Below are 27,288 nucleotides of genomic sequence, written 5' to 3'. Positions count from 1 at the left end.
ACGGAGGAAGAACAGCAGATCTGTGCCGCAGATTGCGGATGATTGAAACCGGAAAATCTGGAGAAAAACACAACGAGAAGCGAAAGAAGAGCTGACGAAAAGGTAAGAGGACTGGTTCATGTTTTATTTCTCTTCTTTCTTACAGGAGAAAAAACAAGTCAGGATATATGTTGAAGGAGGTTAATTATCCACCTGTTAGCGATTCACTTCACTTCAACTCAATGCAAGTTGGTGATTCGGTTATACAGACAAAAAAATAATCTTTTTCATTCCGGTTAGTTGTTCAATGTTGAAAAAGTTCAAAAATCTGATCAGAACAAGACGAGAAGTAAAGATTTGAAGCTGAAAGAACATTAAATTAGGATTTAGTGTATACTATTAAAGTAATGATGGTTATTATGCTAAATAAAGGCGAAAATTAAATTAGTTTAATCATCAAATCATCATTTAATTCATCACATTTGGTGTAAAAGGTACAGAAAACTGTGTGTGTGTGTGTGTGTGTGTGTGTATGTAGTTTCTCTTTCAGTTGCATGTGTGTGTGTGTGTGTGTGTGTGTGTGCGTGTGTGTGTGAACTGGTTCAATTGATAGGCTGATTTTTTAAAGAATGGTACCAAGTGATTGAGATGTTTTTTAAACTACTGTTGATATTTTGCGCCAAAATTTACTGTCTGTAAATAAAATAATTATTCAATGTGAAAAAAAAACATTACCGGAATATTCTGTAATAACTTTAATTAACAAAATGAAGAAATAAATGTGTAGCCTACATTTTCAAGCGTAAAGTTTTACTCTGAAGGTGGCCATCCGTAAATTGCATCTGTGCATCTGTGATGTCATCACAAGTGTGTAAAGAGATATTTAGAGACTTGGACTTGGACACCACCTCAGCCCAGTGGTGCATTATTCTGCTACAGTCAGGATGGTGGAGTTGAACAGATGTGTGAAACATCATCCATAGATTAGAACTTCATCATCAACATCATGTGCAGAGTTTTAACTTTTGCTGCAAGACGTTAGTGCATCAATAGTTAAGTTCACTTTATCTTATGTGTGTGTTTCGTTGGCGATATTTAGAATTAGAGCTGTAACAGTTAGTTGATTAATTGACTAGTCGATTGACAGAAAATGAATTGTTTTGAGTCATTTTGAAGACGGCTGGTCGGGACAAAACAAGACATTTGAGGCTTTGGACTTTGGGGAAACAGTGATCAACATTTTTCACCATTTTCTGACATTTTGTAGACCAAACGATTGATCGATTTCTCAATAAAATAACAGACAGATTAATTGATAGTGAAAGTAAACCCTGTTCAGAATGACTCTGTTGCTTGATTAAGAATTTGAAGGGTGCAGCTCACAGAGGACTGAATGTGGTCCAATCAGTTAACATGTAAAAACTATGATGATGTGTTTATGATCAAACATTCAAAATAAATGTCAGACAGACATGAATGAGACAGGATCAAGTTTAACTATTGGTGAATTAACTCATTTGCCAAATTGATCTTTTTCTTTTAACAACTGATTCGTTGTTTACAGCTGATAGCTTTAGATGTTTCATCTGGTCATTGATAGGAGCAATTTCTTCATTGCATTTCACATTTTATACATTAAAAGATGAATTTAGATTACTTAGTTACTTTCCCTGTGTTGTTTCTCACTGACGAACATCAAGAGTCTTTATTCTTTTCTTTCTTGTCTTTCATGCCCCTCCTTCCTCTGATTTGTTCCAGCAGGTGGTGATTAGCGGTTAGGTCTAATGATGATGCTCCAGCCTGATAACACACTGTCTGAAAAGAAAAGCGTGGGGTGTGGAGGAGCACGGTTGTGTTTTTATGATACTGTGAGGACCCGACACCTGCTTGGACGCTCACGTTGAGGGGAAGTCTGATCATCTAATTAGAGAGGAGAGAGTCATTATGAGACAGAAGAGAGATTCATCTTATATGATGCTAACAACCATTTTAAACCAGACTGTAAGCAACAAGCTAACTGTACAAGCTTGTTATTAATCTGAAATTAATGAACGGAGTGTTTCAGTCATAGATTTGTCTTGAAAAATATAGAAAAATGACAGAACATGTCGAGGAAAACAAATGTCCTCGAATTAGCAACAGAATTACAAATGAGCTGTCATATAAACTCAGTGTCTCACTGTGAAATTCAGACCCAACTAAATCAAATCCAACTGTTGTTGATGTAAGAAATCTGATTTCACTACATCTGGATCATTTCAGTCAGACTTAAAAATGGGAACTTCTTTTTATAGTGCAGGTTTGATGCTCTGGATAACCATTAAAGCTAATTCTGATCAAAACCAGAACTCATTTTACTTGTAATCACCTAACTGCAACATGGTGTAGTGGATGTAAAGGAAATATATGACCTTGCACCCAACATGCTAATATTTAGCATTAGGTCTGGTATTAAAAAGAAGGGAAATATATATTAGTCTATTAATCAATTAGTTGCCAAGTATTTAAAGTCATTTGTCAGGAAAAGCTTCTCATATATGAATATTTCCTGGTTTTTGTAGTCCTCTATGACAGTAAACTGAATATCTTCGGGTTGTGGACTGTTGGTCGGGACAAAACCAGACATTTGAGAACGTCATCTTGGGCTTTGGGGAAAATTTTCTGACATTTTAAAGACCGAACGACTAATCGATTAATCAAGAAAATAATTGAATATATCCGCTAACAGGTGACATCACGCTCCATCCGATGCAGTTTCACCCATTTTGGGACCAGACAGCATTTTGAAAACAGACAGAATATGAAACCAGCGTTAAGGAAGTGGAGACCTTCAGACATAAAGGTGCTCAAACTGACTGAAATGTTTGCATGAGGCTGTAGAGGACAGTTTTACCAGCTGACTAACCCAGTTAAATAACAAGCTGACATGCCTGCTGTTCACTGGTCGGTTGCTGGGAGAAGCAGAGACCAACCCACAGTTAACATGCTCCGCTGACATGGTTTCTTCAGGGTTACAACCAGTAAACACTTGTTAGTGTCATAAAAGAGAGATGAATTCTGTAACTGAACTGGAATGACATCAATTTAAATGCTGATTTAATGGAACGCCTGATAACTAATTTTATTTTATTTGTTTCTCTCATGAGCTAAATTGTTTTGTGTTAATATATCGAGCTTGTTTTCTGAAAGTTGCACAAAAAACCTCCCCGATGATCTCAAAAAAGACAGAAGACAATAAATAAATGGGATTTGCTGTGTGAAATAGTGCATTTGCTCTTTTATCCAGAAGGTTCATGTTAATATTTTTATGATGTGAGTCTTTATTTTAGCTGATGTGACCTAAGATTGATTTTATCACGTTTTTCTGATGTTGCACAGATCATTTTCTCAAGATCATAAGCGATTACGACAGAAAGATCGAAACGTCCCACAATCCAAAGGCGTCCTTTTCTCAAAATCCTGTTTTTGTTTCCCCTCCCTCCATCATCACCACTTTTACTGTTGATTTACTCAAAAGTCCACTTACTGTTTACCTGCCAAAAATATTAAATATTGATATTATAATCTGCTAATCTAGGTCGCTTTCAGTTAGCAAATCAAACACAGCAGTTAAGCTGAAGGAGCTGTGCTTTGTGGGCTTTATTTGCCCTGGGTTTCGCCTCTCAGGCTAAATAGAGGCTAATGTCGTGTTCATGTCATTGGATGAATGATAGAGATGAGAAAGATTCCAATGTTAATGACATGCAAGACAGTTATATGACAGTTATAATCTTCACATGAGTTAATCTGATAACTGAACACCATATCCATTAAATTTGAGTTTAATTAAACTGAACATAAATCTTTGGCCGATGAGAGGCCTCCATGTTTGTTTGGTTTTCAGACACTTTCCTCATAATTAAGGAGATATGAAAGGAGACATCAAGGCTTTCAGAAGAATCTGAGTTTCTCAGTTGTAATTATGACTTAGTGTTTTACCGTGAAAACTATTTAAAAGTTGGAAACTTATAATTATGATAATCCTGATATGACAAGAACAGCTTTGACTGTCAGCCTGAGAAGAAAACTGCAAACTGCTCTGTCAATAGTCGTTTATAAAAAGTGAATTGAGCATTAATCAAATATAAGGCCAAATTTTACATAGCATTGCCTTCTGAAACCAAACCTGCTTCAATTATAAGAATATCACATAATATGTTGATGATGACAAACTTTATATGTACGTGTTTTAAAATGTTGAAAATGTCTACAGTGGAGATGAACGACACTGATTACTGTTTGTTTACATGTAGAGTTGAACCCGGCGTGTCTGTCAGCTGTTCTGTCTGCTCCACTCTGTTGTCAGTCATTATAAATAATCACAGTGTCACTCTGATCTCCAGGTGCCAAAACCACCTGATGCTGCAGCCTAATCTGGTCACCTGGGACTGAATACACACACACACACACACACACACATAGCCGACATGGCGTCGCACCCGCCCATCTTGACAGAGCAGGAGGAGCTGCAGAGGAGAGCCAATCAGGTCACAGATGAGGTAAGTTATTTGTTTCTAGTAAAAAAACTAGATGGCGTCGCTCCTGGTTTATTATCACAGCTGTAAATAATGACCTAATTAAATATTAAAACCCTCTCACTTGTTATAGAAGAGTTCAACCAAAGCAGCTCCACAAAGACACAAATATATAACGAGCAGAGAATAAAGATTGAATCAGTGATTGGATCAGCTTTTAACCAGAGTGGATCAAAATCTAGTGCTGCTCTTCTAAACTACTAAGTTTTCTGGGCTCTTGAGACGTCCTCAGTAAATTAAGAGCTAATGAGATTTAGACTGTGAGTACACTTGATGACCGGATGGCAAATTCAGCTGTTCCAGATGAGTTTTCGTCCTCACCAAGCCCTTCAAATGACAGTCAAGTAATGCTAGATGTCAAACCCCCAAAGGTACAACCAAAACTTTGCTTGCCTACACTTTGCTGTCATGTTTATTTCATCTCCTGCTGCTCTCAGGCGATCAGCGTTTAGACTCAGGATGACGTCATCTCTCATCTGTGAGATGTGTTACAGAAGACAAGATGCAACTAACGAGTGTTTTAACTGTCAAGTAATCTGTCAGTTATGTTTTTAATTAACTGATGAGCCATTGAGTCCACAAAATCTCTGAAAATGATAAAAATGATCATTACCTATCTAAACTTAGCTTTACTCTTAGTTACTTTGGCCTACCAGGTGTTAAAAACAAAGTCAAAATATATGATGCTTGTTTTAAATTCAGGTTAAAAGACAATTTGGAGATAAAAAAATAAGTTTGTTGTAATAAGTTTAATAACACAAATCATAAGAATTCCTGGGTAAGATGTTTCTTCCTCCAACAGTCCTCCAGAGCTACTGAGGAAAGTGTAAAATCTCTCATAGGTCACCTGTAGTGTGTGACTCATATCATCCTTTCATGACTGTTTCTTTAGGGAGTGACACAAACTGTGTGTGCTGTGCCAGACAAACAAACCTCATGGGGGTTGTAACGATGTTTTAGCCCCCAAAAAAAGATTCAAAATAGTCAAGGTGACAAGCAGAAGGACACAAACGACACAACGCGTCGAACAACACTCACTAAGGTCAGGGCCGGTGTGCTAAAAACTCACAGTGCTCCATCCGCCTGATGGGGAATGTCCCTTTAAGGACACCTGGCTCACCTGGTTGCCAGAGAGACAGCTGGTCTCCAAGTGCAACCGTCTGCGGAGAAACATCAGGCACAGATGAGGTCACACACACACACACGCACACACACACACACTCCCTGGGGTTTAAAGGCTACTGCAGGTCAAAGCCATTTGCCACCTCATCATCCCCTCGGTGGGGAAGTCCCAGAGGATTGACATGATATTTTTACACACACGCACACGCACACACACGCGCACACACACAAATGCACACAGCAAGAGGCGGAAAGACTGGACCGTGTGTGATTGACAGTTCGGTGTAAACTCAGGTCATCAGGTCTCTGAAGCTTCAGGGCGAAACAGCAGTTAAAGGTCCAGTCTATGTCTTTGATGAATATGGATGCATATATACCTATATATAAATCAAATGTATGTACGCATTTACATTCACATCAACAAGAGTTTGATATATAAACCTTTTGTGCATTATTCCATTGATCATTATCATTAAACAAAGCTTAAACAGCATCAGAAAACATTAAAGACCTGTTTGGGAGTGTGAGGATCTAATCTCATGTTTGGACTCAACTGTCATGCTTTTTTTTGACAGGTCTATTATTTTGTAATGATTTCTTAAAATAAAGATAGAGACAAGGTTTAGTTAGATGTTTTGAGTCTAAAAAGCTGTTGGACTTTACCTGGAAAATTGCTCAATTTTAACAGAAACAAACATTTATTCATTATTAACTTATTATTAGAAGCATTATTCTTCATATATGTTTAATTTTCACATTTTGCATGATTAGTTGACCTGCATTGTACTGACTAATAACTCTGTGTTGTTATTTACCTGGAATTGATAAACAGGAAGTGCATAATTTGAGCGTTGTCTCTATGTATCAAATTACATAGAAAATTCCCAGGAAATTACAAGGAACATGTGGACCAGTTATGAAATAAATGTTACCCACCAAGCCCTATGGTCAACTTTTGCTGTTTTTAAATGTGCTTTAAAAATAAATTGACTTGACTATTTGTAGGTTGAAGAAATGTTCAGATCAAGTCATACAAAGTCACAGAGGAATCATGAACATTTTGTTATTGTGAATTTGGATGTTTATTGAAATGCCCATTTTTTGGTGTCTTTCAGTCCCTAGAGAGCACACGGCGGATGATGCAGCTGGTGGAGGAGGTACACACACACACACACACACACACACACACACACACACTAGGGCTGCAACTAACAGTTATTTTAATTATTGTTAAATTGCTTTGTCTGTAAAATGTCAGAAAATAGTGAAAATGCACTTCTTTACACACGTCTTTAAATGTCTTATTGTGTCTAAAACCCAAAGATATTCACTTTAATATCATGTATGACAAAGAAAAGCATTAAATTATCATATCTGAGAAGCTAAATGCAGCAAATGTTGGCATATTTGCTTAAGAAATTACTAAAACAATCATTCGATTATCAGACTAGTTGCAACTAATTGATGAATCGACCTATCGTGGCAGCACTACACACACCCACACATGTGCACACACACACATATGTGTAAAACTAGTGAAGCCTACAGAAATAAAGACCATAAACCAAAGATAAGAAGAGTAAGATTAGCCTGTGTAAGATGAAGTTCATCATCATTATCATGTTAGCATCATCATCTGGACATTAGCCTCCTGCATTTCCACTGTTGATGTTTCCACAAGAGGAAATGTCTCATCAAATGACCGTAAACAAGACGGATGTTGGGATGTGATTTACTGTAAGCTGCTGAAAAAAGACATCAGGCATTGACATGTATGAGAGCAGGAAAAGACTACATACATGTTCACTACCTCAACCACAATAGTGCTTTCACAGATTGTATTACAATTTCTACATCTGCTGCTGACCATTTTCCAAAGACATGTTTTTATATTGTCTTATATTGTCATCCAGGCAGCCTTGTTGCCTTTATTTTTTGTCAAAGTTGAAGCCATGTGGTAATGCAGAAGTGAACAAAAACCGTTTTCAAAATGTCTCACTCTGTGTTTTCAAGGACGCTCAAACATTTGTGCTTTTTTAAGATCCCTTCCAAGACATACAAAGATCATCTGCTTGGAATAATAAACGGTCTCTTTTTCCACACAAAAGTTCAATTATGGAGGAGTGCTGCTCGCTCTGCAACGCTCCCGACTCAAACCTCCTGCACGTCTCGCCAGGCTGCTTCACAGGGGCGCTACAGATGGCGCCGTGATCGGTTTCTGAGAAAGCTGGCCAAGGTTCTGGAGAGGCGTAGACAGGAAAGCGGGGGGCGGGGGGAGAATGTTCATCATGTTGAACACCGCATCCATTTTGAGGGCAGAGGAAGAAGAAGCACCAGGCCAAGAGAAACACCAAGGCTCTTTTCCTCTGACCAGGAGAAGGAATATGAGAGTCGACCTTGGAAGGCAGCTCCAGTTCCCCCCGGCGAGAATACCACCACGTCTCTCCGTCCTGACATAGTAGTCTGGTCCATCAAGGCATAAAGCCGTACTCCTCATTGAGCTCACAGTTCCATTGGAGGACAAGATTGAAGACCGAGTACTCTTGAGTGCAGGGGAGGCCAACTGAAGAACCACCATCTACCCAGTGGAGGTTGTATGCCGAGGCTTCGTGGTGGTGTCAATCACACACCTGCTGAGTACAAGAGGAAAGATGAAGAGGGCAACAAAAGAACTGGAAGAGGAGACGGAGATGGGAAGCTTTTGGCTGTGGCTGATGAGGAAGGACAAGCGTTGGGGAAAGAACACCAGGCGCCAGCTGCAGGGGAGACGTCCCAGGATTAAAGGAGCGAAACGTTGAGGATCGGTGGTTCCTGGCTGATGATCCTGCAGCTGACCCATGAGCACCGGAGGAGGTGCGTCAGGCAGTAATACCCGGCAGGTTATACCAGCTACCTGTACATTTACTCTATTAAATAATCCCTAAAACAACATCTCCTCCTCCTACTTAACTGTAAAGTCCATACTCAGTGTTTGTGCACTGGAGGCTTCAACTTTCCATGAGTTGTATACTGGATTGGCTCCAAACCAGTTGTGATGTCACAAAATCCGGCTCCTAGGTACACGTGTTAAACTAAATTTAAGGTGAGCACAGAGGAACTTTCCTTCCTTCTTCAAGCAGATGAATGTGAAAAACAAACTCAAAGGAGCAGGAAGAATAACACATTTTTGAGTGGATGGGAGAATTTAAATGGACAAACACCAAGGAGAGTTCTGAAAACGGTTCCTGATTGCAACTGCATCACCACATGACAATTATATAAAAATATAATGCATTTGGATAAGGTTGGGTTATCTATCTGCCGCTGGCTAGAAGAAGGGAAATCATTATATCATTATAATTTGTATACTTGTGCTTTGTTTATGTGTTTTCTCCCGCTAGAGTAAAGATGCTGGGATCAGAGCTTTGGTGATGCTGGATGAACAAGGAGGTAATCAGCTCTACTTTATCACTCTTTAAACTCATTTTTATCATCATTCTTTGTCTTGTCAGCTGTTAAAAAAACCAAAAAAAGTAAGATCTTTGCTTTCCAAGGATCAATGTAGGGATTTAAATAATGCTCCCATACTGAGAGGTAAATGAGAAGCTTAGTATTATTGTAATCTCTGTATGTTCAATAGTTGTTCTGAGATGTGTTTAACTTAGATAAACTTTAAAAAATACCAACAACTGCAAAGCTGTTCTATTTCACTAGTGGATTAACACAGATTGTTATTGCACTGTAATATCATACTGTGATGAAAAAAATGTGTTTGCTTAAGCTGTGGCACCTCAGAGAGTAAAACATTACAGTCACTGTCTTCCTGAGTCCGTCAGTTAAAGGATGCAGATCCAGGTTCAGCTGGCTGCTACAGTGACTGCTACCTTCCAGTTAGTTCATGTGCAGTGGCGGCTGTTGTATTGAAACACGCTATGTTTGAAGACATGCTTTGGTCTTTTCAATTCTTGGCTTCAGCTTTGATTTATGGGGATAATCAGCATGATCTGTACATGTCGGACCAGTCAGATCAGGTGGTTGAAACCATCTGTTGCATACTGTCCGTGTCTACTGACGCCATAAAACCCACCGCCATAAAAACTCCTGTTCCTAACAGAGCAGTTGGAGCGTATTGAGGAAGGCATGGACACCATCAACAGGGACATGAGAGAGGCAGAGAAGAATCTGACAGACATGGCCCAGTGCTGTGGTCTGTGTGCCTGGCCAATCAGGAAGTAGGTCTGGTTTCTGGAATCCGCACAACTGATGGCGTAAGGAACACATACTGGTGCCCAGTTCCATTAAATAAGTTTAAATTGAGGTGTTAATTTGAATCCACTTTCAAAATAAGAGTTTCCATTCTTTTTTTTTATATTAGATAATCTGGTTTCAACAACACAAATCTACACCATCATGACAAAATGACTCAGTTGACAGAGATTATTTCACTTTGAAGATGATAGTTATGATTTATGCCGTTTCATTGCTGCTAATTTGATCACACAAGAGCTTAAGTTGAAAACTTTTTCTTTTTGATTTTTCTTTTTTTCACAATGACCCTTGAAGCAGTGTATGGACATAATTACACATGTTAATCAACAGGAAATGAATAGGCAAGTATTTTGATAATTGATAAGTCATGTAAGTGTATTTTAAGCAAAAATGCCAAGAATTCACTGACTTCAGTCTCACATATGTGAATATTTTCTGTTTTTCAGAGTCTTCTGTGATAGTAAACTGAATATCTTTGGGATAATGAAAATAATTGTTAGTTGCGTCGTTGTTATCTGTGCTACAGCCCTCATTTTAGAGAGAAAACATGATGGAACTGGGCACTGAGGTCAGAGTGCAAATAGCATAACAAGGTCAAGCTCAGCCCAGCATGGCCCTGTTTAGTCCTGTGTGGCAGAGCAATAGCTTTTTATGATTTGCGAGTGGATTTTGTTGTCTATTCGTGGTCTGATGTTTGGTTGTTCAGCTGCGGGGCTTTTGGGGAAATAGTTAGTGATTTTATTTTGCTTTCCACCTCCGCTCCCCTCCCCATTCCTCCCGTCATCCTTTCTCCTCTTCCTCTTTTGCTTCCCGAATGGTTCTTCCTCCCATCACCTTCCGACTTTTACCTCCTTCACTTTCCTCCTCCCCATCTTCTTTGCCACTTCACCTCTTCCTCCCCTCTTCTGTCTTCTTTCTCCTTCCTCTCTCGCCCCTCTGCTCCTTCTCCACATCCACCTCTTTGCTTCCTCTCTTCCCCCTCTCTTTCTCCTTCCTCCTCCTCCTCCTCCTCCTCCTCCTCCTCCTCCTCTCATAGAGCAGTTGGAGCGTATAGAGGAGGGTTTGGATCAGATCAACTCTGATATGAAGGAGGCCGAGAAAAACCTGACTGACCTGGGCAAGTGCTGTGGCCTCTGCTCCTGTGATAAGTAGGTGGAGGAGTGTGTGTGTGTGTGTGTGTCTGTGTGTTTGTTCAACTGGTATACAGTGTGTGTGTGTCTGATGGCTTGTGGATAGAAGCCAGAGAAGGACGGCAGCCATCTTTACCGAGGGAGACATGTCACAAGATGTGTCTTAATACGCTGTTTACTAGTTGCTTAAACTTTCTTTCGTTGCCTGCTTGCTTTGATGCTTTTAAGGATTTGCAGCTGTTTAGATATCAACATGTTTGCTGTATCTATCTATATAAATGAACCACTGTTGTTCCCATACTGGAAAGGTATCCTTTGTATCCCATCTACTACTGACAAATTTTTTGGAGTTTGCTCGGAGCTGGCTCAGTTTTACTGCTCAGTGTAGAGGTAACACTGGAGAAAGGAGCTGGAGACAAGACTGTATCACCATTTGTAATCTCCATTTGGAAAGAAAATCTACCTGATGAGACGCTTCACTTTGAAGAGAGCGTCACTGAGAGAACATCTATGCTAAGCTGGCTAATTTTTGAAAATGTATCTTAACGTTTTGATCACTCAAGACAGATTTTTTTGCAAAACGTTGCTTTTGCAAAACGTATCCCTGCCACACATGGTTTAGGGGTAGCATTAGAAATAAAGAGACAATTTTATGTACCCTCTAATCCGATTCAAATAAGCTTTATTGGCGTGAATGTCACTGTTGAATTATTGCCAAATTTAAAGTTAAACCCCCCTCTGTGATCACTCAATTTAAAGTTCCATGTAGTATATCACATGTTGCCAACATGTATAAATGTCGATGTTGTCAGATGACTTTGTGATCCAAAAATAATGACTTGATAGACGCCTGACAGTAGAGGATTCAAACAAACTAGTTCATGTGTTTCTACCTGTTCTGAACAGCTGCAAGCATATGCGGCGCAAAAAGCACGCTTCCTGCTGCATCCCACAGTCTTTCTCCTAGAATTTTGTGTCTTTGTAGTCTGGACATAATGGGAATTATTCATGGTCTTGCACTGGGTTTTTCACACAAAAAAAGTGGCAAAAGTAGTTATAGAATAAAAGTAATAGAAAAAAAGAGAGCTTGAGAGAGAAATTCTTCCTTATACACACATGGTCAAAAAAAGTAGAGAAAGTTATAGCATTACCTACCTTTAACTCTAAAACTAGTGCGGATGTGAATCATTTTCACATGTAAATGGAGTCCTTTTTCTCAATTTAGCCAGCTTAGTATGGATGTCAGAACAAGCTGCTTCAGCTACCTGTAGGTAGAAATGCACAAATTAGTGACAGACTGATTTAAACTAGCTGGGAGCAGATTTGACATACATCATACATACTCAGTATGGGTACAGGGTGGTTCTTGTGCAACATAATCACATTAAACTGGCTGAACTATTCTCTTCCTCTCCTTCAGACTGAAGGCGTTTGAAGAGAGCGGGGCGTATAAGGCAGTTTGGGGTGGAGCCTCCGGACCAGATGGCATCGTGTCCAATCAGCCGCCGTCGTCTCGAGTCGTGGACGAGAGGGAGCAAATGATCATGAGTGGGGGACATATACGGAGGTAGAGAGAGAGAGAGAGAGTAATAGGAGAGTTTAATGTACTGTTATTGTAGGTAGGTTGGGTGTTAAAGAGAGGCAGCTGTCTGATGAGTGTTTGCTCCTCTTTAGAAAAGACTGACATGTAATACTACCAGTCACTATTCATATAGGCAGCTGGCCAAACAAAAGATATTGTCACGCACACACACACACACACAAACACAAGCCTGGGCTGTAGATTCAGATATAACTCACATCTTTACAATACAATACTATGATATATACTGTATGTTGATTTTTCTGCGTTATCCCGCTCCATCGCAGGGTGACTAATGACGCTCGCGAGGACGAGATGGAGGAGAACCTGGCTCACGTCGGCAGCATCATGGGGAACCTGAAGAGCATGGCTCTGGACATGGGCAACGAGATCGAAACGCAGAACGAACAGATGAGCCGCATAGACAAAAAGGTACTTGCTGTCATATCAACGCTAATTATTGTATGTGTCACTAAGTATCATCATCACAGTATGTCACAGAACACCAACAAATATCAACAAATATATCACCAAAGATGACCATATGCCACAATTTTCACCAGAAGTCATTGAATGATATCAAATATTACCAGGTTTTCTTCAATTCAAGCCTTTATTGAACTACTATGGGGAACATTTGTAAAGTTAAAATACAAACACATAAAACCAGAAGTGTACACCACTAATGGAAGTATGGCTAATACAGGAACCAGGGATGGAAGGAGGGAACTAAAATGGTGTAAACAATGAAAAATATAAATTAAAGAAATATAAACAGTACCAGTCAAACGTTTGGACATAACTTCCCATTCCCATTGAATGAGAAAGTGTGTTGAAACTTTTGACTGGTACTATATTAATATTTGCAAATTCAACACTAAAATTGGTCTGCCAAAAATAAAAGGCAAATCAGGATTTTTGTCCAATTATTTATTTTCAATAATCAGTTTTTACTGCTATAATACAATAGCAGCAATATGTTACCGTTGCTTCAGTTTACATTCTGGATTGTAATGCTTACATTGTAGGCTTTGCACAACCGGCAAAACTGTATTTAATGAGTCATCGCGCGGGAGCAAAAATTGAATTTGCAAGATAGACTGAGGGCTCCAGTGGTTCTGCTCTCCAGGTTCTTATTAACATTTCCTGTTTCTTTTCTCTCTCTCTCTCTCTCTCTCTCTCTCTGCAGATTTCTACCAACGTGACCCGCATCGAGGACGCCAACCAGAAAGCCAAAAACCTTATGAAATGATAGACGGAGCGTTCATCCATTTCACTCTTTTTCTAGCAATTACTATGCTTTTGCATGCTGTGCCAATGTGATGCCGCTGTCATTCTCTGCCTTACATAAGTCACTTTTTAAATAGTCTTCATTATGAAAATGCCTATAATATTATTTGAATATTGCAGTGATATTCCTAGAGGGACTTTGAGTCCCTGGTTTCAGTAGTGAGGTTAAAGTGGCGTATGAGGAGTTCATCATCTCTTATCGTCATATAGTATTCCTATAATAATTTTGCTGTGATAGTGGTATGACATAACCCTTCTGAAATGTGTCATAGGAATATCATAACTATTTCTGTGGGGATTTCACAGCAAGGCCTTTTTCTCTTTACACTTCACACTCCATATTTCCCCTCAAGGTGGCTTCTGCGGTCACTCAAGAGAGAGAGAGTTAGATCATAGGAAGCTTTAATGGTCCCAGTGGGGAAACTGGGTCACTGCAGCAGCAGAGAGTAGAATCAGACAACACCACATGTATAAATCAACAAATAAATTCACAATAGGAGAGCCATGTGGAGAACAACACAGCGAAAAGCGGGTCTCCGTGGGCCCGGGGCGTGCATCTCTAGCCGATCAGTGGCCCTTTTTTTTTTTTTTTTTTTTATCGAGGAGGACAGAGGAATAATTTTATGTGTGGAGAACATGAGTACACATTTCTGAACAAATCAGAAAAAAAAAATCATACACAGCTATCAGCAACCAGTTTATTTTCTAATGTAAACATCATTGTATAACACCTCCCTCCCCCCCTTTCCTCAGTCTGAAATAGTCCATAGTGGGTGAAACACGTGCATGATGGCGCCCTCTGCAGGCTTGGCCGGGTATTAACCAGAAGAAGGAAACACGTATTTGTCCCCAGAGGAGGATCTCTGGCGACACCAAGCGGACAAACGTGGAATCTGCTCTTTCGGGAGGCCTCTCATTCTTCTTCCTTCTCCATGTTGATATAAAATGGTGGTGAAAGGACGTTTTTTTCTGATCTTATTCCATAATTTTTAAGGGCAGAAGACCAACAGTCTGATCTCTGAACTGACACTTTCAACAATCCTATGAATCACAACATTTCCAGAATATGAAATGCAATGTTTGTGCTTATATTTATGTCTGTTTATTTCATCATTGCAAATTGTATCCTTCTTTTTTTGTGCTCACATTGTTTCATTAGCAGCTGTTGGTTCTCTAGGCATCATCATTGATAATAAATGGCCAACAGTCTTGGCATTTTTGTGGAGTAATGTTGAAATTCAGATGGTCCGTGTTTCATGGTGTGTTATGTCGGTAAAATGAAGTTGATGACCTTTGCTGACCTAAATAGGCCTCCATGTTTGTCACACAGCAGGAATAAGCAACACAGGCATAGACAACAAGGACTAAATGCTGCATGTAGGAAACATGTATAGTAGTGTTTGTTGTGATTAAAACCATTTGGAATATGAGTGTTATGAATAAAAAAAAACTGCACAAAAATATTGCGTGCTCTGCAGGACTAATTAATGACGTCAAGACTGGAGGGGGTTGGACGGCCTGTGAAGTGTTTTTAAGCACCCTGATGAGGTTTGATCTTCAGTTTTGCTCAAGAAATACTAAAATATGAGTCAATTATGCACAATTCGTGAGTTTTGTGTGTGGTTTAAGTAAAAAAAAAAAAAAAAAAGGGAGTGATTGGTGCACACTGTATGTGGGGCAGCTGGGGGCGCGCAGCGGGCTGAAAATGTTGCGCGTTCAAGGGAGAGAAAAAAATCTTTTGCGTCTGCGCAGTTCGGTTGTCGTCACTCCGAACTTTCGGGAGAAGCGAGCAGGGAGGAGAGAGGGGAGAGAGAGAGAGAGAGGGACAGAAGAACGCCATTTTTCCTGGTAATTATTTTCAACACATTTCGCTTTTCGCACCACACGTCACCACTTATTTCCAATAACGGACCGCACGCGTGCCGTTTAGCGTAGAAAAACGTGAATAGCTAACGTTACAGTACGAAAAAAGAAGCGTTGTACCGGAGCTAGCAGACATTTCGTCCTCTACTCGGCCATCGATTCAGTCGCGTAGCTGTGTTTGGCGCAGCAGAGCGGCGCATAAATACAACTCCCCCGCTTTGTAAACGCGCGTTTTGCATCCATGATAAATCCACGTATCCACACCGAAGTTCGCAGTAGGTCAGGTTTTGTTGGGGTTTCTTTTTTTTTTACGAAACGGTGGTTCAACCCGACGTAGCTGACAGAGATGGCGGAGTCGGCAGTCTCACAGGCTGCTCCCTGTGTGAGCCGCCAGGCACGAGCTCAACAAAGACTGAAGAAGACCGCAGTTGATTGGCTCTGACGGGCCACGTGATCAGAGCAAACGCAATGTTTATTTAAATCAGTTTATATTGAGAAGTTGTTATTAACGGTTAATGTATTAGTAAGTACATATATATATATATATAATACAAACACACAGACACTGGCGTTTTATAGTAAAACATACTAGGTTGAATAGCTACACATAAACACATAAAAACAGAAGAGGATAAATACAACAACATTAAAAAGCTTGACTAGTAGTTTGACATATTTCCACAATTTTGGAGTTCATGATGTTTGTTTTTCTGATATATTTGATATATGATATTTTAGGGTATGTGTTACATACTGATAGGTGTAAATTACAAGGGCTTTTGTGAGTAGATTACATTTTGTTGTTCTGTAATTAGGTGTCCATCTTTACCAAATGATCAAAATCTTTGTCATTGAGATACTTTTTTAAAAGGTAAGAGAGAATACAAGAGCACATTAAAAAAAACCCATTACTCATCCTTGGGCGTAATTCTTCACCAGGTTTATTTTCACATGTTCATTTTAAAATCCAACCAGATGGGGGCAGTGTAGGGACACAAGCTAAAGAAAAAAAAATGTTCTTGGTGTACGGGTTAAAACAACTTCAGTCCATCTTTTTTGAAGCTTATTGCATGAATTTGCATTCTTACCTCATTATTTCATATCTGTTCTCTAATGTGTTGTTCTGTCTGCATTTTCTACGGCAGCCATGGACTTTTTCATCCACAGAAGTACTTTAGGTTTCATCAGAATGGAAACCATTTGTTATCAACCTTTAGTGAGTTAAATGATCAGCTGTAGAGTTTGAATTTGGTACATCAGTTTAAACCCCTGATTTAAAGGCAAATCAGGGTCTTCCATACTCCCATACATACTTCCATAAGGGGACAAAAATTAGGGGACAAAAGTTAATTCTATTTTCTGACAACGTTTTCAAATTAGTACTAAAATTCTCCACAAAAATAGGTTAATGGCTTAGAAACCGTTAAGAAGACCCGTCCAAAGGGAAATGAATGGAGGAAGGTCTGGCAGCTTGTTTATTGCGTGACCACAATTGCGAATAAAATGCGTTAAGCTCATTAATCTTTATGCTTTATGTGCAATCTTTATTGTTATAAGACATAAATATAGCAGGATAATGTGAATACAGAGACAAACCATGAACTAGAAGTAAATAGCTACCTGAAACTTTAACAGCTTTGCCAAGTGGCTCCTGTCTTCAGGTCACAGAGTTTATTACTGCTTCTAATGGATTATAAGACGACAACTGAGACTCTGATGAAACGGATCAAGCTGCAAATGAAGCCTGTTTTTTACCTTTAGTCGTCAATGGTTCAATTCATTTGGAAGGTACTTTTGTCCAAAGCAACATATACACAGATATCTCTCAAGAAAACACCTGAATCAGAAAAAAGGATTTAAAGAAAAGTGATTTGTTTTGAGGTAGAGGTGCACACCTTTCATTTTGACCCACTAAAGTTTAGTTTTCTTGCTCTCCTTTGTTCTTATATCATCCTTCCGTTCTGTCTCACTTTCCTCCCTCTCTCCTTTATCTTTCTTTCCCTCTCTTTCTCTCTCTCTCCTTCTTTTTTTTTCGCAGGCTCTGTGCAGTCAGACGGGTGTCTTTAGTCCAGAGTGGCAGGTGGATCAGGACCAGACTGACCCAGGGAGGGCGGTGGAATCAGACTCGGCACCAAACTGAGCTGTCAGAAGAAGAGGAAGTGGAGCGTACGAGGCCGGAGGTGGAGCCATGTCGGCCCCGTGGCGTGAGGACGACGAAGAGTTTAGGGTGGGAGGAGTAAAAGGGGGGTTGAAAGCCAAACCCAGGTTCTCCTTAACTGAGGTGAAACTGCTTCTGGAGGCAGTGAAGAGGAACAGATACATCATCCTCAGTGAGTAGGAAGGACTCTGTGGTATTAACATGTGATCTGTATTTAAACACATTATCTGGATCATCTGGATCTGATCCACGGGCCTTTACATTTACACCTGGTATTAACTTACACTCTGGTATAACAGATCCAGATGCAGATCATATGTTAATGCCAGGTGTTAAAGGAGTGTGTGTGTGTGTGTGTGTGTGTGTGTGTGTGTGTGTGTGTGGAGATTATCTTTATTCCCTCTGCTTGAGTGGATCTTCGAGTTTCCTCTTGGCCGAAGCTTGTAGAAAGTGGTGTAATTCCACTCTATCAAGTTTATTGTCGTCCGTCTTGGAGGAAAAAAAGGAGATAATTACTGTTATTGTTTTATTGCGTAAACTAGGATCAGATTCAGATTTGATATTAGAGTTGCAAAGTGGGAGAAAGGCCACTGGTTTTTTCCAAATTCTGTATTCCTATTTCATAACTTAAATGTCCTCAGTGTTGCTTAATGTAATCATCATGATTTGTCAGTCGATTTGGAACCACTGATTGGTTTAAATACCCGCAATACCCATGAGCTTTGACTGCCGTTACTATGGAGACAAAGCCAGTAAAATTTGAAATCCTTTGTCCTGAACTTCATCCTGGAGGTTGCAGTTTGGGTTTCTGTGCTCTCAACGTTGCACGTTATAGCATATTTACCTGCAGAGAGAGAGGGAGAGAGAGAGTATGATATCAGCCAACCGAGTCTCACATCGTATATCTTCCTTCCTGTAGGGAAGTTTAACCAAGGTGTGTCGGCAGAAGCCAAGAAACAGACCTGGGCTGAAATCACTGATCAGATCAACGGTCTGGGAGAGAATCACAGAGAGGTTTGTTGTCCTGATTGGTGGTTGTTTTTTTTGTTTTTTTTAAAAATCAAGTTAGTGGTAAAGTTTGTGTGATGTCTAGATAGGTATACTCTGGAAATCTGCATTAAATGAACTGTAATGATATTTATAAACCTTTTATATAGATGACTCCAGTGGTTTCCTGACTTTTAACTTGCAGCTCCTTAAAACAAAGCTTCGTCTCCTTGGAAACCCCTGCAGAGTTTGCATTTGTCAAAGGGTTGTGAAGACTGACCAACAGTCCAAAACGATGATAAGAAACTTAGAAAAGCATCAAATCTTCATATGTGAGAAGCTTTAATCAAAGATTTGTAGTTTATGTCTGATGAATTAATTCAATTATAAATTGCTGGTATTTAGTCCTCTGTCCATGGACTAATCCACTAATTAGGGAGGGATGTATTTCTATACGCTAAAAGGCTTTTAAATGAGGTTTTATTTCTTCACAGGTGCGTCAGATCATGAAGAAATGGGCCGACCTCAAATGTGACGGAAAGCGACGTGTGGCAGCCCTCCGGGGCCCCAACGGCACCAACGTTAGGAAGAAGAACATGGGCCCCGTGGAGAGGATGGTCCATAAGATACTGATGATGAGTCCAAGAGGAGGTGAGACAACACCAACACTAGGTTAAATGAAGCACAACTAGCTAGCAGCTCAAAACATTTGTAAGTAATTAAAGTCTAAAATAACTGCAACTAAAATATGGTTAATGATATTTGATTGGAGGCTAATTAAAGCTCAGAACCTGAAAATGAGATGAGCAACATATGAAATGTTCATTTTAATGTATTGGACATATTCAATTAACAGCTTACTCCAAATACTGAAGGTCCTGATTCATTCATATTGATTAAAATGTTCATATGATGTAAATCAAAGTTTAACCACAAGATATTTAAACTGTGAGGTGATCAGCTGGAGAACGTCGACTCAGTTGGTCCCCGTTGAACTACACAGTCCATCTTTTTATTCACAAACAGTCATTGGCTGAATCCAGACTCATCTGCAGAGGGAGCATCAGTCAGAATGTGTTTTATTTGAACTAGAATAAGAGGCCTGCTACTTATGTTTTTCATCGCTCATTGCCAATAAAGAAGAATCAGGAAAGATAAAAGGTTTCATAAGAGATTTGTCAGCAGTGGAGCTTAATGAATGCGGGTGTTATGCTAGCAGGGAACCAGATCCACAATGGAAGAGGAACACATCCCTAAGCATAAGACAGATTTTGACCCTCAACTAGTTGAAAATTTGACAAAATTTTCCCGTTATGACTGGTTTGATGTGTTGGATAGTTTTATATAATATCCATGGTGGAAGGAGTGTCTGTGTGGATTTGTTGTAGCAGGAAGGACTAGACAGCCTCTGTTTATCCGCAGCACAAAAAAAAACCCCACATACAGTATCTGATCTGTAGTGTTACTGATAGTTATGCAACATGACATTTAATTTGTGTTATTTTGTGTGTCTGCGGTTCAGCGCTGCTGTCGGAGGGTTTTAACAACATCAAACTTGATGTTTTTGACAGATACAGTACCTGGAGCAAAAAAAAGCAAAGTAATGGAAATTGAATTGGACAGCTTTGGTGTTAAACATAAAAAAAAACCCATAAAGGTCTTATCAAAAAACAAATAACATGGTAAAGAAGCAGCTTTTAGTTGAGTAAAAGTCTCCTTGTTTGTTTCTCATGAACTAACTGGTTGTCGTTTGTTGGTTCTCAGATGGCGACAGTGATCTGGACTTGGAAGATGATGATTTTTCAAAGTTCTGCAGTAAAGGTCCACCGTCTAACCCTTCCCCTTACTCCTACCTCAGCCTGACAGACAACTCCCACTCTTTACCAGGAGGAGCCTCCTTAGACCTTTCTCCTCTCTCCTCACCAGAGAAAGAACTTCCCGGTAAGCAGCAGGAACAGGGCAGAAAATTCACTTTGGGTACAGTTTCTCTATGTAGATTGCTCTTACTAAAGTGGCTGCTGGTGTGAGCTAAAACGCATGAAACCGCTACATGCTAAAAAAACGCCATTTCTGAGCAAAAATGCTTGTTTCTGCAAATACCTCCGTCCACATTAAAAAGCCTAAACAGGTAATTCTCCTCCTGCTGTGCAGAGGACAGACGAGCAAGAAACGGTATACTGTTTTTGTTTCTGCAGCATCGTCGTGGTTCCTCCAATGAAATGCCGTTAAGTCATTAATATGACAATGTTTCTACAAAGCTCAGTTTTCTCCTGTACGCACTGTAACGCCAAGCCTGCATTTTCAGATTTACACACTGGAGGCTGTTTTGGAAACGCTCCATTTTCAGGAGAGAAAAACGGTGTGTTAGTCTGGACAGAGGGCCAAAATGAGGAGATAAAGATACCTTAAAGATGCGTATAAAGTGAAGTTAGAATTGGTGTGTTTTCCTCTGTGAAATGCTCACAGTGGCTTAAATTGCTTTAGTTTTTATAAGGCTTTTTTCCATAGTTCCCCCCTCGACACACACTTAATTTGCAGTTACTGAACAGTGTGGAGTGATAGGTTGCATTTCTCACAGTAGGACGGGAAACAGGGACACACTTCTCAATCAGGCAGTGAAAAAATAAAAACAAAAAGCAAAGATTGGTGCAAGATTTGCAGTATGAAAGAATGCAGGTTGTGTAGTAGATGATAATAATAAAAGAATACTAAAACTAAGTATAAACATATTAAAGCAAATGGGGGGGAAGATGAAGAGACTATGATAAGTTCAAAGGAGGAAGATTAAAGTTTCTGATAAGTTGCACGTCAGAAATATCCTCATTACTTTGTTAAATATCTAAATTGGTTTGAATCTTTTATAGTAAACAACCAATCAATATAGAAATTAGACAAATGAATACACAGGTTACCAGACACTATGTCAACATTATAGCATTAGATTAAAAGCATAACACTTTGAAACCACTGTGGAAGACGATTTAACAAAAGATTCATCTTAATGAGTAGGAAAATAGAACGATGTACGTACAGACATTTCAATTGATTTGTCTCATTCTGCCTCTAGATAACTATCAATACTGTGATGTGATTACACAGCTTTATCAATATAATCACTCTGGACCTGTTATGGTTATTCAGACGCAGAAATGAAAGCTGCAGGCTGAAACTTCTGCAACTCTTATCTGATCTCAGCTTATTAAACTAAACTGAAGGCTGCCTTTGCTTCTGTTTTTAAATTTGGACCATTAAGGTGTTTTTATATCGAGGACTATAAGACACAGACTGACTGATCTGACAGTTTGCTCGTTGTTCACAAACTGTGCAGAGACCTGAGTGACAGCAGGGAGAATAAACACATTTGCTCACAGTGGCGTGGTCGATGACAGCAGTTTGATTTTATGCATGTTCAATTTCTTTTTTTTTAATTTCTTTTTTTTCTTTTAATTTAACTATATGGCTTCTGCTCTAAAATACTTCCAAGTTTTGAGGTATACTTAAGACATTTTTGGCATTGCAAAATTTCCAACTGCTGCTGAGCCCTCCATGGTGGTGATGTGACGTTGCCATGTTTTTACAGGCGATCCTTTCCATTCGTCCTCTGACTTTGACTTAGACCTGGCGGACGATGGAGGTAAGAACGTAGTTTTATATCTGACTGTTGGTTCTGGCTGCAGGAGCAGTTTAATCTAAACTGGTATAAAAAAAAACAAAAACAAGCATATTCGATGGGTTTAATAGTGCCGGGGACCTTTTTACGAGATTTCAAAATAAGGTTGAGAATTGAGTGATGGATTGGTTTCAGAGTTATTGATTGGATCAGGTATGGATGAGGTGTGACTGATCCATGTTAAGTAAACATGCTACAGTGTATCATAATGCAGTTTTAGTCACTTGTTTTTTTAAATTGTAATGATAATTTTCTAGATTTTCAAAATAAAATTCACACAAGCCCAAATGTTGGTAAATGAAGTGTCCAGTTCTGTGAAGTCTTAACTGCATGTTAAATTAGGCCCTGTTTACACCTGGTATTATTGATATTGGTACTGTGCACATTTACGCACCAGACACAGCAGCATAACTTCATTGATTATTGAAATATCCGACACGCCGACAGGATCGGCCACATGCGGCCCAGACCACCTCCGAATGTGGTCTGAGTGATCGGATCTCAATCCGTCCTCGATGCGTCTCGGGTGTGTTTACACCTGTATTTAGAGCTGCTGTCCACTTGTGATCAGATCACCCGAGACGCATGTTAATACCAGGTGTGAACAGGACCTTTAACACAGAATGATCCTATCAGATCCACGCTATGTGAAAAACTGAATTGTTGTAATTGAAAAAGAAAGGAGTACTGGTTTGACTGGTGAGTTTATGCATCAAAATCATTACCAGGAGAATGTATGCTACTAAATGAAACCTCACACTGTTTTAACCGTTATGAAGCTCTAATATTAAGGTTCAGTGAGACTCTAAAATGTTTGGGGTTATTAGACATGAAGTGCTACTGAAATAAAGAAGAGTTGAGGCGTTAGCGTTGAATTAAAGGTGTTTTGTTTCTGTGTCGTCTACTAGAACCCGGCATGGATTACGATGAAAACGACGACTCCATGTTCTCCTACCATTCCTCTCTCCCCCCACCCTCCTCCACCTCCTTGGACCCTCTGCCTGACAACGCCCTGCTGAGGGTCAAGCCGGTCTACACCTACTCCCGAAACAACAGCCAGACCCAGAACCAAACCCCTTCCTCCAGACCTCCACCTGGACCCTCCTCCTCTTCCTCCTCCTCCTCTTTCGTGGCCTCCACCTCCGCCGGTTTCCCTCCGGCGTCCGAATCAGACGCCGCCTTGTCCGGCGCCGCGCCTCCGCCGCCGTCACAATCCCCCACAAGCTCCACTGCCACCGCCCCCTCCCTCCCCGCTCCCACCTCCTCTTCTTCCTCCTCTTTCACTCTCCCTCCCGCTTCTCCCTCCTCCTCTACAGCCAATGACTCCACCTCACACCCTACGCCCTCCTCTTCTTCCGTCCCACCTCCTCCTCCTCCCCCTCCTCCTCCTCCTCCTCCCCTTCCTCCCTCCGCTGCTGTATCCTCCTCCGTCGCCTCTCCCGCTCCCTCCTCTTCCGCCCCCTCCTCTAATTCGCATCCACCACCTCCTCCCTCTTCAGTCCTCCCACCTAAACGTCCCTCCCATCCAAGCTCGAACCTGTCTGACCCTCTCCCGGCCGGAGCCTCCTCCCACAGGACCCCCGACCACGTGGCCCAGCTGGCGTCTCAGAGCCTCCAGCAGCAGCGGGCCAGCAGGATGCTCCTCACCTCCGTGTCTCAGTCCTTGGAGATTTTGGCTCAGTCGGTCCAGCTGCTGGTGGAGAGCCAGCAGGAGTTCGTGCAGGAGTCCCTCCTGCTGCAGAGGGAGACGGTGGACATCCTGAGAGATTTTTCCAACACCGCTCTGACTATGCTGCGGGATAAATCCAACAGCGGACAAATGGCGACACATCATCATCCCGCCCCACGCTTCTGAGAATAAACAAGCTAGTAGGTTTTTTTTGTTTTGTTTTGTTTTTTTAAAGAGACAACGTGGGCAGGATGGAAAGTAACCACAAGCCAAAGGCAGATAAAAATCATGGCAGTGGTTCAAGATTTAAACATCAAGCTTGTTTTTAAAATACCGAGAGATCGGTGACCGTTGAGTTAAACAGTCACTAAAGTTACTGGACTGACATGTTGCTTCCTTTTCCCTCAAAATAGGATGAAATGTTTGCTCACTGGTGCACAAACACATGCAGTTTCAGGCCATGATTATGGGCTGTTTATTTATGTGCCTGCATCTTGTTTTGTTTTTTTCTCCCCCCCTCCCCTTTTTATTTACTGTTTTGTTTGTGACGGGCTCGTGACTTTTCCACGCTGCAAAATTGGCATTTTGGACGTGTTTGTTCTTTTTTTGGTGCTTTAAAACTCAACATGCCTCTACTTCTAGCCACAATGTGTTTTTTTTTTTTTAAAAAAAGAAAAAAAAAAACAACAACAAAAAAAAAAAAGAAGTGCTACAATAATATCAAGTTATTGGACTTAGATGATGAAGCTGTGGGTGCTCTTGTTCTCCTGATGGGATTTAATTTAAGCATAATAACGCTCCTCATCATCATCATCATCATCATCTTGATTCAGCAGGAGAAAAGCGACCGGTGGCAGCTTCACGTTACACAAGTGATGACAGGACTCTCCCGTACTCATGTGTGTGTGTTTTGATTGGATGAAATATCGCTGCTCGCACGTTGCACATTTGATGAAACGGATCCCAGAGTGATTAAAAAAACACTCCTTCGCTGCCTTTTTGACTTCTGGTCTCCTCGTGTTACCAGTGAGACTCACAACAACAACAACAACAACAACAACAACAACAACAAGCTTCTGTCTTGATCACAGCTTCATATTTAAACATGTGCACATGTACAGTGTTTAATATCTCTGAATTCACTGTTATAATTTACACAGGAGTCAAATGTTTTAAAAAAAAAAAAAAAAAAAAAAAAAAGGAATTCTTGGAAAATATAGTTACAATTAATTAGAGAAAATAAAAAAAGACATTGCAAACATCAATATCCAACCAGCTGCTGAAGTCACCTCGTCCCCCCTTACAAACAGAGCGGCTGACTGGATCGTGCGGAGACACAACAGACACAGATGAAGATACACTAGTCTTTTCATTTGACTTTTTTTTTTTTTTTTTACTTCTTGCGAGCACTTGGACACTTTGTTTTAACTGGCTGACTGAATCAGAGGAGATAAAGAGAAGAGAAGAGAAGAGAGAGAGAAAGAAACCGTTAACTTGTTAGTAGAATATAAATCTACTAATCTCTGCCTTTTGAGCTCCGGAGCGAACTCCGCACCCATCCCAATCACGCCACCATCCACCTCCACAGTCACACTGTCCTGAGTGCAGCCTCATGTGTTCAGCTTTCATCATTAACGGAGGAAACACTTGATTTTGGTGCTGGAGGGCAGCGCGTCAGGAGCTGCTGTTGAGACGGAGATGACCTTATCACAACCACATCCTGTACCATTTTACACAGGATGTGGTTTTGAATGGTACATTTCAGTGATGCAGCAACCACTTCGACAAACTACAGAACAAGAAACACTTTTTAAAAAAAACAAAAAAAACATATTTAACATGTTCAAAGTGCTGCTTTAAGCTGGTGATAGAGGTTTTAATTTGAGTAATTTTGAAGGACAAACAGTTAGTCTCTTTTAATTATCTGGCCTGTTTGAAGAATGGTGCACGCTCCAGTTACAAACCAGATAGAGAAATGTCTGTTACCAGTAACAACCAGTGCTCGAGTTCATCAGTCACTCACTGTAAAGTAGTCTGGGTCAGCTGATATATATATATATACCTGAAATTAATGGTAATGAGATTAAAATAAAGCATTTCTTAAATGTTCTTTTCCACGTCTTTTATTATGGCGGGGTTATTATATCAAATTAAAATAGTTCAGCTCTTTGATTTGCACACAAAAGTCAAACACAACCAGAAATACGAAGGTGAAACCAAAATGAGGCTGGTTCACTGGTTCCAGCGTCTCAAATATGAGGATTTGATGGTTTTTCTTTCTCATATAAGAAGTAAACTGACTATCTTTTGGTTTTTAAAATGTTGGAATACATGTTATGAGCCTCTTTTCATCAAAACAATCAAGAAAATAACCAGTGTAATACCATTAAATGATATAATTACCATCCCTCATGGGAGGATGTGACACATGATAATACCACGTACTGTATAAAGTCGTACCTGAGAGTATTTCCAGATGTTCTGCTGCCCGTTATAGACAAGACGACGATGGTGTGCGTTTGAAGCTCCTTTTTGTTCTCCTTTTTTGAAAATGCAGTTTCCTCACTTTGCAGTTGGCTCTGACTAACTGACTGACCAAATGACTTATAACTGTCTGCTGTAACACCTGGCTATGTGTTGTTTCCTACAGCCAAATCCTGAGAATAAAGATTTTATTATTAAAAAAAAAAAAAAAAAAAAAATCCAAAGCCTGATGCATCTTATTCCTCTGTGTGGTAGAGTAGTGGTTGTCAAAGTGAGGTCCAGGGATCCTCAGGGGTCGTTGAGGGACTTCAAGGGGTCCTGAGCAAAAAGGTTAATAAAGTATTTTCACTATAATTCCATCTAGAAGTAACAAAATGACAGAATGTGTGACTATTTTGGTCCTGGGTTTATACACTTCCTGTAATAAAACATAAAACCAAAAAAAAGAAATAAATCTTTTCAGATGGGGAACACTGGGGCAAAATCTGTCCTCCTGTTTGTTTGCTACAGCGTCCAGCTGTTTCAGGAAATT

At 40.1% G+C, this 27,288-nt stretch overlaps 1 protein-coding gene across 5 annotated transcripts; it reads left to right on the top strand.

The window, feature by feature from the left end:
* zgc:113149 (uncharacterized protein LOC541363 homolog) lies at positions 1-25,487 on the top strand. 5 transcript variants are annotated; one of them, XR_006096557.1, is made up of 9 exons: positions 1-102; positions 4,362-4,517; positions 6,791-6,832; positions 9,056-9,104; positions 10,960-11,071; positions 12,474-12,620; positions 12,923-13,067; positions 13,825-15,773; positions 17,827-17,968. XR_006096557.1 is itself a non-coding variant. In XM_042414286.1 (7 exons), the coding sequence occupies exons 2-7, from the start codon at positions 17,977-17,979 to the stop codon at positions 24,456-24,458; spliced, it is 1,572 nt and encodes a 523-aa protein (XP_042270220.1). In that variant the 5' UTR covers positions 15,588-15,773; positions 17,827-17,976; the 3' UTR covers positions 24,459-25,487. The 5 variants fall into 5 exon arrangements, 3 of the variants coding, with proteins under 3 accessions (XP_042270220.1, XP_042270222.1, XP_042270221.1); XR_006096558.1 differs by having other exon boundaries at positions 4,344-4,517; XM_042414286.1 differs by lacking the exons at positions 1-102; positions 4,362-4,517; positions 6,791-6,832; ... (2 more) ...; positions 12,474-12,620; positions 12,923-13,067 and adding exons at positions 18,866-18,960; positions 19,428-19,584; positions 20,698-20,874; positions 22,514-22,567; positions 23,512-25,487 and having other exon boundaries at positions 15,588-15,773; positions 17,827-18,118.
* Positions 25,488-27,288: the final 1,801 nt, after the last annotated feature.

This window comes from Thunnus maccoyii, chromosome 6, assembly GCF_910596095.1.
Source record: "Thunnus maccoyii chromosome 6, fThuMac1.1, whole genome shotgun sequence".
NCBI classification, from domain to species: Eukaryota; Metazoa; Chordata; class Actinopteri; order Scombriformes; family Scombridae; genus Thunnus; species Thunnus maccoyii.
This window is presented reverse-complemented; position numbering and strand designations above follow the sequence as displayed.

Bases quoted from the DNA above. Each gene is read 5' to 3' on its own strand.
- zgc:113149 (XM_042414286.1), top strand. From the start codon at position 17,977: ATGTCGGCCCCGTGGCGTGAGGACGACGAAGAGTTTAGGGTGGGAGGA. The intron at 20,875-22,513 runs GTAAGCAGCAGG...ATGTTTTTACAG, and splicing joins ACCAGAGAAAGAACTTCCCG to GCGATCCTTTCCATTCGTCC. The intron at 22,568-23,511 runs GTAAGAACGTAG...GTCGTCTACTAG, and splicing joins AGACCTGGCGGACGATGGAG to AACCCGGCATGGATTACGAT.